This window comes from Salmo salar, chromosome 06, assembly GCF_965601325.2.
Source record: "Salmo salar chromosome 06, fSalSal1, whole genome shotgun sequence".
Lineage (NCBI taxonomy): Eukaryota > Metazoa > Chordata > Actinopteri > Salmoniformes > Salmonidae > Salmo > Salmo salar.
This window is the reverse complement of record NC_138296.1, coordinates 38,427,566-38,440,839: the sequence shown is the minus strand read 5'-3', so window position 1 is coordinate 38,440,839 and position 13,274 is coordinate 38,427,566. Positions and strand designations below refer to the sequence as shown.

General features: G+C 46.9%; 1 protein-coding gene across 1 annotated transcript in view; it reads left to right on the top strand.

The window, feature by feature from the left end:
* The first annotated feature begins 105 nt into the window (after nucleotides 1-105).
* Nucleotides 106-13,274, top strand: part of mei1 (meiotic double-stranded break formation protein 1) — a 31,943-nt gene continuing 18,774 nt past the window's right edge. The window contains exons 1-22 of the mRNA XM_014203758.3: nucleotides 106-381; nucleotides 467-622; nucleotides 827-950; nucleotides 1,028-1,078; nucleotides 1,450-1,523; nucleotides 2,209-2,314; nucleotides 5,754-5,957; nucleotides 6,089-6,258; nucleotides 6,407-6,521; nucleotides 6,606-6,722; nucleotides 6,910-7,009; nucleotides 7,669-7,803; nucleotides 7,954-8,062; nucleotides 8,168-8,259; nucleotides 8,362-8,509; nucleotides 8,601-8,712; nucleotides 8,862-8,922; nucleotides 9,425-9,522; nucleotides 9,754-9,931; nucleotides 10,467-10,617; nucleotides 11,868-12,155; nucleotides 12,257-12,425. Of these exons, the coding sequence (XP_014059233.1) occupies nucleotides 473-622; nucleotides 827-950; nucleotides 1,028-1,078; nucleotides 1,450-1,523; nucleotides 2,209-2,314; nucleotides 5,754-5,957; nucleotides 6,089-6,258; nucleotides 6,407-6,521; nucleotides 6,606-6,722; nucleotides 6,910-7,009; nucleotides 7,669-7,803; nucleotides 7,954-8,062; nucleotides 8,168-8,259; nucleotides 8,362-8,509; nucleotides 8,601-8,712; nucleotides 8,862-8,922; nucleotides 9,425-9,522; nucleotides 9,754-9,931; nucleotides 10,467-10,617; nucleotides 11,868-12,155; nucleotides 12,257-12,425 (2,752 nt within the window). The 5' untranslated portion in view covers nucleotides 106-381; nucleotides 467-472. The remainder of the gene's footprint in view (nucleotides 382-466; nucleotides 623-826; nucleotides 951-1,027; nucleotides 1,079-1,449; nucleotides 1,524-2,208; nucleotides 2,315-5,753; nucleotides 5,958-6,088; nucleotides 6,259-6,406; nucleotides 6,522-6,605; nucleotides 6,723-6,909; nucleotides 7,010-7,668; nucleotides 7,804-7,953; nucleotides 8,063-8,167; nucleotides 8,260-8,361; nucleotides 8,510-8,600; nucleotides 8,713-8,861; nucleotides 8,923-9,424; nucleotides 9,523-9,753; nucleotides 9,932-10,466; nucleotides 10,618-11,867; nucleotides 12,156-12,256; nucleotides 12,426-13,274) is intronic.

Genomic DNA, 13,274 nt, shown 5'->3' with positions numbered 1-13,274 from the left:
AAATAAAGATACCTATTTCTGTGGCAGTCCAAATATCAATGACGTGATTTCATTGGTTGAGACCGAAATGAGCCTTGCAGTCACATGATTCACTATTGACAGTTTTGCCGCGAACATCAGTAGCTAGTTAGCTACATGACTTTCTTTAGAGAAGGTTCAATCTCTGACTTCTCTAGCTACTTGGCTAGACTTGATTGCATTGTTTGTAATAACATACTTTTTTGGCAGTTAGTTATTTAAGACAACGTTAACCTATTCATTTTAACCCATTATCTGGTAGGTTGAATAAAACGAGCAAATTATCTCTGGTGACAGTCAGCTAGCTAGCTAAGCTAAAGTTAGCTAAAGTTGGCTAGCAACCGCGGTAGGAAAGGCAAGAAGGTAGGTTACAATACATTTACTTTAGCTACATTGAAAAATGAGTTACACAATAAATCAAAACATTCTGGTCTGAATTGATTTTCAGGGTAAAATGACGAGCGTAGACGTGATTTATGAAAAGATTCACTTCAGGCACGATCCGAAATGGTCTGTTAGTGTTCGCATGGGTCACCCGGACCAGGGCGGCTTGATGATCTGCGTAGCTTGTGTCATTGAGATGATGGAAAGCAACAACGTTGCGGTATGATATCTAAATATTGAACATGTTTTATTGCCCACAAATTGGTATTTCTGCTACAACATGACATGAGCTACCATCAACCCTTATATGCACTTGGCTACCCCTGTGGTTCCATCATTTGTTTTACTCTGAGTGTCCAGGGTATCTTGAAAGGCGCAAATAAAATGTATTATTATTATAATGACATCTCTTGCCCTTCAATAGTCTGTGAGAAAGTCTGTGGCGCTGTCAGGAATCAGTGGGGTCCTGAAGAGCTGTCCTGGGGCTCTGAAGGAGCTGCTACTACAGGACCACAGGGTCTGTCTGCATTTCACAGCATCTTTACTGGGTAAGAAAGATACACACAGACAATCAAACAAAGCCTTGCTTTATCTCTAACATTATTTGACTCTGTTTTCCGTACAGGAATGCTTCACACAGTAGAGGACCCAGCCACTCTGGAGCAGGCCATACAGGGTAACAGGAAAGCTTAAATGGCCTGATTATACACACGGCTGCTTGAGAATGCTCACTCTTTACTGACTAAATCACAATATCTTTGTACTATTGTCTCAACTTGTACCTCATGTCACCACATTCTATAGCATGACCAGGTTCATTGGCTCTCATAGTCTGGGTTGAAGAGAGATATGGGTTGTTGAGTGCCTCAGCAGAATTGTTAGTGTTGCTGGTTATGGAACCCCACAGGACCACTGTATTGAAGCACTAACAAAATCACTGTGTGCACTGTGCCAGGGTAAAGTGTGAAATGCACAATTTGCAAGTTTTCAAAACCGTGTCAATTGAGCTCCATGAATAATGTTATAAGTCTCTGTGTCTTGGTTCAGTGCTGGTTCAGCTGCTCTTGGAGTTACAGAGTGAACAGTATGTGCTCTACATCTTGGATGAGATACACACACAAGTGAGTAATATCACACATACAGGTCTATCACCGCCTCTCTGTTCCAAATTCACTCAGAAACAAAGAGCCAGGAATAAATGCCAGATAGAATCTCATGCCTACCCATTGTTTGACACTAAGCTTGTCGATAGACTTGTATTTTCCACTGTTTTGGTCATCACTTTATTGGCTTTGTCTGTTAATATTAACATGTTTCTCTCAGTCCAACACTCCTTTACCCCAGCAGATGACTAGGTCTACTACTAGACCACACACACACACACACACACACACACACACAATCCAACATCAGTTGGGTAAAGCCAGCTTGTTTGGTAAACAGTTGAAATGTTGGCTCTGTAGTCTGTGTTGTTGTGTCACCTTGGGATACAGTGGAAAGTCTAGTGTAAGCAGCAGGTGGTAGGGCTGTCTGTAGGGTTGACTGGGTATGATAACAGCGGGCTGAGGTGTGGACAAGTCCTCTCACACTACTAGGAAGAAACTTGATTAGATTCACACGATGAATAAAGAAGTTGGTGCACCTGTGTTACTGGTGGGAATGGAAGGGTTGTGGACTAGCTGTCATTGACAGACTGACAGGAATGAAGTCATATTGTACTCTAGGAATAGATTGATTTGGTTGGTATGAATTTAGACACAAAAGTGTGTGAAAATGAGTGTAGAGCCTCCTCTGTCCCATGTCCAGCTGTGTGACCAGTCCAGTGTGAGGGGTTTCCTGCCCACCTTCACCTTCTTGGGGAAGCTGGTAGATGCTGTTCCTTCCCTGCCACAGAGCCTGGCCTCCAGCCATGGTGAGACAGTGTACCACACCACCACCATCTCTCACTAAGCTCACATTAAAATACTCATCTCCTTTGTGCTACCAGTTGAGTGTTTACCTTCGTTCACCCTCAATGCGTTCTCTGCCATATTGATTTTCCCACCATTACCTGTGTAATGACCAGGTACTTGGTCCATTAGTCATTTGTATCTTAACTTAGGTCAGGTGGTGCTGGCATATTATTGAGAGGTTTTAGCCTGTTTGGTGGTGCGCTGAGTGTGTTATTGTGAATTTGCGTGTACTGGTTTTATAGTTTGGCCGTGGCTACGAATACTGAGTTTTCACCCCCTGCACCGGCCCTCTGGAAACCTCTTTATCAAAGCTCAGGATCTGCACGTTATTTTACACACACGTTTTCTACATAGCTGCTGCTCACGCTCCACCTCCCTTCACGTTTCTCTCTGTACTCACCCTATGAAACAAGATGTAGCCGATCTCGCTGCCTCATGTTTTTGAATAGCTGAAATAAAAACCACGCAGCTGCACTAGCAGGACGCAGTCCCCACACATCGCTTTGGAGCAGTCTGCGTTTTGTGTGACGATGTAGGCTAATCTTTATAGTTGCTGCCATATCGAAGCCACCAGCCAGAGTTGCTGAAAAACAACACTACTACTTTGACTGCCTTTCTGCCTCCGGCTGTCTGCCTCCGGCTGTCTGCCTCCTGCTGTAGCCAATGTTTGCAATAATGATGAAAATGGAACATTAATTGGACGACTGCATGTCTGTGTCTTGCTTGTATTTGATATGCTGCCTATATAGCTGCATGTATAACTCCCCACTTGAGTTTTGCATTGGGGCAAAAAAACAATCTGCATTTTAACCACACACAAGGCCCTATAACTGCTATTTAGTCTCTCAGTGATCACGGCATGAGTAAGCTACCTACAGCTGTTCCACGTCTGGGCACCTGAACGATCTAGGCTGCCGACCGACCGGTAACCAGAGTCTGAAAATGGGCGAGTTCATTTTGCATCGCCCAGTTCCCCGGATGCTTATGTTTGCAATACTGTGACAACAGACACCAAGTTTGTACAAACATGTTGATCATGTATTTTTTGTGCAACATGTAAATAGCTGTATGTAGCCTAATTCCCACCCTGAGAAAATTAAATGAATTTGCTCTTATGCTTAATAACCTACTGGGGTATGGAATGCAATAGTTGTAACATGTCGACCATGTCTTTTGTGTACAACGTTCATTGGAGATCAAGGGGGCGGGGGAAGCAGCAGTGGAACACTGAGCAGCAGCCAATCAAGGAGGGGGGAGCGGCAGGGAGCGGAGCACTGAGCAACAGCTACGTAGGTAGCAGAGTGGGCAGCAGCTACATACAGTTGAAGTCAGAAGTTTACATAGACTTAGGTTGGAGTCATCATGGGAAAATCAAAAGAAATCAGCCAAGCCCTCAGAAAAAAAATTGTAGACCTCCACAAGTCTGGTTCATCCTTGGGAGCAATTTCCAAACGCCTGAAGGTACCACGTTCATCTGTACAAACAATAGTACGCAAGTATAAACACCGTAGGACCACGCAACCGTCGTACCGCTCAGGAAGGAGACGCGTTCTGTCTCCTAGAAATGAACGTACTTTGGTGCGCGAAGTGCAAATCAGTCCCAGAACAACAGCAAAGGACCTTGTGAAGAAGCTGGAGGAAAGGGCACAAAAGTATCTATATCCACAGTAAAACGAGTCCTATATAGATATAACCTGAAAGGCCGTTCAGCAAGGAAGAAGCCACTGCTCCAAAAACAGCATTAAAAAAGCCAGGCTACGGTTTGCAACTGCACATGGGGACAAAGATCGTACTTTTTGGAGAAATGTCCTCTGGTCTGATGAAACAAAAATAGAACTGTTTGGCCATAATGACCATCGTTATGTTTGGGGGAAAAGGGGGAGGCTTGCAAGCCGAAGAACACCATCCCAACCGTGAAGCACGGGGGTGGCAGCATCATGTTGTGGGGGTGCTTTGCTGCAGGAGGGACTGGTACACTTCACAAAATAGATGGCATCATGAGGAAAGAAAATTATGTGGATATATTGAAGCAACATCTCAAGACATCAGTCAGGAAGTTAAAGCTTGGTCGCAAATGGGTCTTCCAAATGGACAATGACCCCAAGCATACTTCCAAAGTTGTGGCAAAATGGCTTAAGGACATCACTGTCAAGGTATTGGAGTGGCCATCACAAGGCCCTGACCTCAATCCCATAGAAAAGTTGTGGGCGGAACTGAAAAAGCGTGTGCGAGCAAGGAGGTCTACAAACCTGACTCAGTTACACCAGCTCTGTCAGGAGGAGTGGGCCAAAATTCACCCAACTTATTGTGGGAAGCTTGTGGAAGGCTACCTGAAATGTTTGATCCAAGTTAAACAATTTAAAGGCAATGCTACCAAATACTGAGTGTATGTAAATTTCTGACCCACTGGGAATGTGATGAAATAAATAAAAGCTGAAATAAATAATTCTCTCTACTATTATTCTGACATTTCACATTCTTAAAATAAAGTGGTGATCCTAACTGACCTAAGACAGGGAATTTTTACTGGGATTAAATGTCAAGAATTGTGAAAAACTGAGTTAAATGTGTTTGGCTAAGGTGTATGTAAACTTCCAACATTAATGTCTTTATATTTAGCCACGGAACTTTCGGGTTCCAGAAAATCCGGAACCCGCAGCCTCTCTGTAATAGTTTTGTGTGTGTGGACATCATCAGTGTTTTACTATTTTGTCTAAGCAGTGCTGTGTCATGAGTCCATGTGGACTGCCGCTATTGACGGTGCCTGCCTGTCAGCGAGCTCACGCCTCCCAGCTGATAGACAGGCACTGAGGCCCTGAATACAGAGGGAGAGTACAGTACAGGGGGAGAAACTATTCAGTACAGAGAACTCAACTCACAAATAGTAGCCACTGCTTGTTTTTAATCATCTAATGTCGAATTGACCTCATTATTTTCCTTTACATTACTTTGCATAGTGTTGAAATGCACAGGCAGATGTGTTCTCCCTCCTTTCTCTCCTGCCGTTTGTATTGTGGTGTAACCGGACCTCATTGGAGCCGGGAGTCTCTCCTGGCTGGCTGCCTCTGGAGTCTGACGGGCCTCTAACTCTCAGGCTGGCTGGCTTGTGTGAGCAGCTCAAGCTGGCTGCGTCAAAGTTAAACAAACTCAATTCAACCGGGTGTCTGACTGAGTCTGGTGTGTAGTATCAGCCTGCCATGTTTTATACACACAACTGTCTGTTCACCGCTACTCTCAGCCAAGAGTGTAGCTGGGGTTTAGTTCCTGCTTTGTTCACCGTTTGTTTTCTCACCCATCGCCCTTATGTTCTGTCTGTCTCTGCCTTAGTGTGTGTCTATCTCATTTCCTCTCCCCCCACCTCCCTTTTTCATTCTCTTCCTCGCTCCCCTCTCGCTCCAGTGCCCCTGTTGGAGCGGTTGTGCTCCACTCTGCTCTACCCAGACGAGGCTCTGAAAGCCTCGGTCTTCTACGTGTGGCAGAGGGTGTGGGCGACGGGGGGAGCGGCCCAGTCCCTGCCCTCCCCCCTCAGAGACAGGGTGTGTATGCTGCTGATGCAGACCCTGGCCCACGCCTGCTCCTCTCAGCTCACCATCAACTGCCTGGGTGAGAACCATCATATTGTAGGGGGACGGTGCTTATTACCATATAATAAGGGGTAGTATCATATGTGCACGTAACCTAACATTTAGTATGAATCAGTGAATATGGAAGTGTGTTTTCTGTTTGTGCATCAGGCTTCCTGAAGCAGCTGTTGAAGCTGGGTGAGGTGGTGTCTGTGCTGATGAACAGCCCCTGTGAGCAGATCCGGTCTGATCTGGATCAGAGCCTGGACCAGGACCAAGAGGCCCAGTCCAGCACCCAGCTCTCCCTGGAGCGCTGCCCACTGCCACTCATACTCAAAAAGGTTTTCACCAATCTACCACCATTTTTTGTTAAAATGTGAGAGCTTCTACTGTCTCTACTGCTGCTATCTTTGACTGATTGCATTGAGTGTCTATAAAACAGCAGTGTTTGAAGACATTGTCATGACGACTAACGTGTGTGTGTTGTAGCTGTTGCTGTGTGGGGATGAGACATTGCAGGTGGCCAGTGCTCAGTGTATGGCTGATATCCTGGTCCAGTCCCCCAGCCAGTACTGTGCTTCCTTCATCCAGGCAGACGTACCTGGTGAGAGAACTTGTTTGTGCGTCTGAGATGCCTCTCTGTTAGTGTGTCTTTCTCTCCTGTGTCTCAGCATTCTCTCTCTCCCAGAGTTTCTGTTTGAGCGTCTGAACAGTGGCAGTGAGGTGTTGCTGTGGTCCGTCTACAGCTGTCTGCTGCTGCTCACTGAGGACCCGCTCTTCTTCTCTCAGTGTCACTCTGTCTACGGTGAGAGAAAAGAGGGCACGCGCACACACACACACACACACACACACACACACACACACACACACACACACACAATCACAGTATAGCATCCTAGGATTACTGAGCAAGACGTAATAGTCACTGTGTCTGTGTGTGTGTGTGTGTGTGTGTGTGTGTGTGTGTGTGTGTGTGTGTGTGTGTGTGTCAGGTATTGAGTCTCTGGTACGCAGTCTGAAGGAGGCCCTGAGGCTGACTAACGTGGAGGTGCAGAGACAGGGCCTGCTGCTGCTCACAGAGATACTGGAGAGGTGAGGCATCGGGTCTGTCTACCTCGTACATAACAGTAGAGAGGTGAGGCATCGGGTCTGTCTACCTCGTACATAACAGTAGAGAGGTGAGGCATCGGGTCTGTCTACCTCGTACATAACAGTAGAGAGGTGAGGCATCGGGTCTGTCTACCTCGTACATAACAGTAGAGAGGTGAGGCATCGGGTCTGTCTACCTCGTACATAACAGTAGAGAGGTGAGGCATCGGGTCTGTCTACCTCGTACATAACAGTAGAGAGGTGAGGCATCGGGTCTGTCTACCTCGTACATAACAGCTGGTCTATTTGACATTTTGTGAATGTATCGCAAGTTGTCCTTTACGTTCAGTGAAAGTGACAAGACTGGTCTCAGTGCTGAACAAGCACGAGAGAAAGCCGTGAGCGAGAGGGGTAATTTGACCTCATTCACAGCATCTCGTATTTTTGAATACATTTTTTATTTCACTTGGCAAGTCAGTTAAAAACAAATTGTTATTTACAATGAAGGCCTACAGCCGTGGGTTGTTTCGAGGATTTTCCAGGTTCCTCTGGGCTGTCTGACCACATCTCTAATGGTGCCATGTGGCTGACATCAGAACAACACTGTGGAGCGTTGTGACAGAGACAGGTCACAGCTGTTTATTATCTGTGTCTCTCTCCAGGCAGCCTGCGGGGGTACGTCTGTTCCCCAGCGCTCCAGGGTTTGTGGCTGTGGCAGAGGCAGTACTCTCTGGAGTCTGCTCCCCCTGTCTGCAGGTGGCAACACAGGCTGCCCACGCTGCCACCGCCCTCCTCAGGTACGTACAGACAGACAGACAGACAGACAGACAGACAGACAGACAGACAGACAGACAGACAGACAGACAGACAGACGCATGCAGGCTGTGAGCACCACACACGAGCTAAAGAGACATGTTGATTTCCCTCTCTCTACTGTGTGTCTGTAGGGTGAACCACCAGTCCAGCCCAGTACAGTACAAAGAGCTGGAGAAGCTGGTGGAAGACATTATTGCTCGGTGCACTGAGCTGCCCATACCTGCCTCCTCGCGGTGCCGAGTGAGTCAGTCTCTGTCCACCTTTGTGTGTCAGCAAGGGGACAACTTCACTTCAGGAATCATTGGAAAGGTTTCTTGACTGTGTCCCTGTTACTCTTTCTTCCAGGTGAGCCTCAGAGGAGCTGAGCCCAGCAGCCAGGCCTCGAGAGAGGGAGGGTTTCTACTCCAGGCCCTGGTCTGTTTCCATGCTGCCTGCAGGTCAGTGAGGCAGAATGCAATTGTTGCAGTCACAGAATAACATTTACCCTCCCCCCTATTTTCAGTGTGTTTAATGTTTGTTTGTGTGTCTGTGTGTTCCAGGTTAGTGGAGCAGTGTTCGTCTGAGCCTGGCCTGAAGGAGAATGTGTTCACAGCTCCATCCAAGCAGGTTCAGGGTCAGGACCCGCTGGAGTCCCTGTGTCTGTGTCTGCTACACTGCTGTGACACTGTTTGCATCCCCACCGTCACAGTGAGCCCCGCCCCCAGCACACACACACGTTCATGCACCATGTGTATACACGTACACACTCACACACGTGTGTTTGTGTGTGTGTGTGTAGAGGCATTGTGAGCTCACCCCCAGCGCCCAGGTGCTCCAGCACTTCCTCTCCATCCTGTCGTACCAGTTCTCCCTTCTACCCTCCCTCATGCCCCTCTTCGCTGCCAAACTAGGTGAGGCATGTTGTCCGAGGGTAGGGGGATCATTTCTTTCCATCATTGTTTTTCTCACCCCCAGGTATTATGACCCATGTCTCTGTTCTCCCACCATACCTCCGACTCATCCACCTCCTCCTCCATTCTTCTTCCTCTCTTCTTTCCAGCATCCTCTGGTTTCTTCAGGCTTGTTCTGGAGCACAAAGCTGTCCTCTGTGCAGGAAACAGGTAACAGGAGAACCTGAGGACACACACACAGACCACTATCACCCCCCAGACAGGTCATTGCTAATGGCGCTGTTATAGTGTGGACTTGTTATTGGGTGGACCCAGTTAAAGTGCCCAGGAACGTGAGAGTTGACACACAGAAGCTTCTTTCACATCATTTTGTTTCAGTCTGGCCATGAAAGCGCTTCTCTCATCCGTGTATCAGTCTTGTCTGTCTGTGTGCAGAAGAAGAGGAAGCTCGCAGGCCAGGCTGGCTATGTGGTTGTGCTTGAGGTTCACTAACTGTAACTCTCCCCTATGAGCTGTAATGAAACTGAGTCCAAAGTGCATTTGGATATTTTTTTTAACTCAATTGAAATGCTAAGTCAGAACATTTAATGCACACAGGAGTAGGTTTGATACTATTATTAGATATATTGTATAGAAGATAACATCTACCTTTGTTAGTTGTCCCTCTCTCTCTTTCTTTCACACCCACTCGCTCTTTCTCATCTCACGGTAGAAACCCAGCTCTGAACGCAGTCTGCTGTGGTTTTCTGCAGAGGCTCAGTGTGTCTCTTCTGTCCCAACCAGACCCTGCAGCCAGCATCCTCCCACGAGGTACTGACACAACACTTTAGCCACAAAAAACACAGTAGCATTAAGGTTTCATGTCACAGTAAAGCACTTTGTAGCACTTAGTCTGTGGAGAAGGCCTTTTGGACTCTGTTATGCAAGGTAATGTGTGGTGTGGATGTCCTGTTTGTGACTGTGATACAATTCAGTAATGAACAGGTCTACTGAGAGCTGGTGTCAGTGTCTCTCTCTCTCTCTCTCTCTCTGTGTTCCCAGACTGTGAGGAGATAGAGGCTGTGTTGAGGTCCAGCCTGCCCTCTCTGTGTTGTCGTGTGTGTGAGTGGCCCTCTCTGCTGTGTGAGTCCCCAGGGCCCCAATGTGACCCTGCCGCCCCAAGGGCTACTCAGTACTGTCTGCTCACATTGCTGCACCTGGCCCTGCAGCATGGAGACAGGTACTTGGGGACACTGGCACAGTTGTATGGTTATTAACGACACGGCATTGCTTTGTATGTGTGCCATTCAGAGGTTCAAGGGGCAAGACAAAATATTTAAGTGCCTTTGAACGGGGTATGGTAGTAGGTACCAGGCGCCCTGGTTTGAATGTGTCAAGAACTGCAACGCTGCTGGGTTTTTCATGCTCAACAGTTTTCCGTGTTTGTCAAGGATAGTCCACCACCCAAAGGACATCCAGCCAACTTGATACAACTGTGGGAAGCATTGGAGACAACATGTGCCAACATCCTTGTGGAACGCTTTCGACACCTTGTAGAGTTCATGCCCCGACTAATTAGGGCTGTTCTGAAAAAAGGGTGCAACCCAATATTAGGAAGGTGTTCATAATGTTTTGTACACTCAGTGTGTGTGTGTGTGTGTGTGTGTGTGTGTGTGTGTGTGTGACAATACACTTCCTGTACCTATCACCGTACCATCAATCGTTGTGTGTGTGCACGTTAACCATAAAAGTGTGTGTGTGTGTGTGTGTACCAGGCTGCTCCCTGACTCCACGGTGTTCTCCTGTGTGGTGACTCTGCTGTGCTCGGTGCAGGAGCAGGGAGACTCAGCTCTGCCTCCCTGTGTGCTCAGGTCTGCCCTCTACCTGCTGTCTGTCACACAGGACAAGAGCCCTGACCTGGACTGGGTAAGTCAACTCATTTCAATACGGTGATAATAGTGGGCTGCTGGCGCTCTAACAACATGTAATAAATTGCAGAAGGGTTGTTCATTCCTTGGAGTATTTAACTGAAGTTGTAGTCAATACAATAGAATCCCACTTTGGTGCGAAAGGCTCCAACTAACACTCTTCATTCTTGGAACTCGGTTATGGAGTTACATCAAGGATATATACCTTTCTTTTTAAAAGCTGGGTATTAATGAAACCGAAAGAGAGAGAGTTTTCCCTTTTATGTCCACAACAGTGTTAACACGACTCTAGTCCTTCCCTTTGACGCGTACGATCACGTATTTGTGATCGTTGATGAGTGGGTCCTGCAGCGTACGATCTCAAAGATGCGATTGGAACAGTAGCAACAGGACGTATGACACAACAAACGCGTCTAAACAGCATTGTTGTCTGAACAGCATCTAAATATATTATGGTACTGACGGAAAAATAAACGTCTTAAACTTTATTCCTCAATTTGACATTTTTATTGTAAAAGATGAATGTGAACTTCGTCATCCAAGCATCACACAGAACACATCCACAGCCAAACTCATTCCATAAACCAGTCTAAATGACAGGTTGTGCTGATGTACCACATCTCTGGTGAGCACGAGAGACTAGTGTAATGTTGTTTAGAAAAGAAATGTGTGTCAGCTAAGCTAACAGCAGCTAAATTCTTTATGATGGCAGCCATGTTTTTTATGTTTGACTTGGCAAAATCTCCCTAATCCCAGAATGCCATTCACTATAAGACGCAAATAAACAGTCAAAGATGGCTGCGCTCATTGCCTGAAAAATATGAACTTAGTTTAGCCACTTTTCAGCATATTACAAATCGTCAAGGTACTTGTTACAGTATATACAAGAACCGGAGCACATGACTTGACAAGCCGTTTACTGTTTTTGACAAATCACAAAGCAAATAAAATGTTTTCACCTCACAGACCATCACACTAAATACAAGCAAGCCTACTGCCTAGCCTAACCATAGCACGAAAGCTAAATAGGGATGAAAACATTTTAGGGGGGTTAATTTCATTTATGGGGGGTTTAAGTCCATGGGGGTAGAAATGGGGGGAAAGTATTGTGGGGGGATATGATGCAGGAAATATTACTAAGTGTAAGGACCGACGTTGGAGTCGAGAAGCAGGTACAGGGAGTCAAACATTTAATGAGTAACATTCTTTAGTCCTCTGTCGTCCCCGTCCCCCCTCTCTCCTGTCCAGGCTCCTCTAAACTGCATCAGCAAGGCCCTGTCCTCCAGCCCCAGTTTTGCCTCCCTCTACACCCACCACCCTCCACTCCTACACTTCCTCTTCCGCTACCCAGAGCTGGCCGAGCACTTTGGGCCCCAGGTCCTGGAGCTGTGGTTGTCCCACCGTGCTCAGGCCACACCGCAGTCAGACACAAACAGTAAGAAGACAGAGGGCCCGTCAGAGCAGAACCAGGATCCAGACAACACAGCCCTGCTGACTCTGCTGGAGAAGAGCCCCACTGTCATACTGAACTTGCTGGTGAGGGAGGGAGACCCCATGTACTGTCCAGAGACTGGGCACAAGCCTGTTTCTTTGCCAACCCTAGCTCTCTGCATGAACCCCTGCCTCTCTGTCTGTAGGGCATGGTGTGTACCAGGGAGGCTCCCCTGGCAGAACGTGCTGTAGAGGTGCTGGGGAGTTTCCTGCAGGGCCGGCGGGGCTGTAAGGCCAGCCTGTGTACCCTACTCAGACCCACTCTGCTACAGCTGCTCCAGAGACTGGGCCTGGAGAGCAGCCAGGGCACAGGAGGTGAGGAGAAAAACGAGAGTATACCATTATTTATATATATAGTCTATCTATATAATTAGCCATATATCCTCATGTTACAAATACAGTTGGTAAAGAAGATCCATGTATACTGAACAAAAATATAAATGCAACATGCAACAATTTAAACGATTTTACTGAGTAACAATTCATATAAATAAATTCATTAGGCCCTAATCTATGGATTTCACATGACTGGGCAGGGGCGCAGCCATGGGTGGGCCTGGGAGGGCATATGCCCACCCACTGGGGAGCCAGGACCAGCCAATCAGACTGTCTCCACAAAAGGACTTTATTACAGACAGAAATACTCCTCAGTTTCATCAGCTGTCCGTGTGGCTGGTCACAGACGATCCCGCAGGTGGAGAAGCCGGATGTGGAGGTCCTGGGCTGGCGTCGTTACATGTGGTCTGCGGTTGTGAAGCCATTTGGACGTACTGCCAAATTCTTTAAAACGATGTAGAGAAAGGAACATTCAATTGTCTGGCAACAGCTCTGGTGGACATTCCTGCAGTCAGCATGCCAATTTCAAGCTCCCTCAAAACTTGAGACATCTGTAGCATTGTGTTGTGTGACAAACAACACATTTAAAAGTAACCTTTTACTGTCCACAGCACAAGGTGCACCTGTGTAATGATCATGCTGTTTAATCAGCTTCTTGATATGCCACACCTCTCAGGTGGATGGATTATTTTGGAAAAGGAAAAATGCTCACTAACACGGATGTAAACACATTTGAGAATAATAAGCTTTTTCTGTGTATGGACCATTTCTGGGATAAAAAAATAAATCAAAAATTCAGCTCATGAAACATGGGATCAACACTTCACA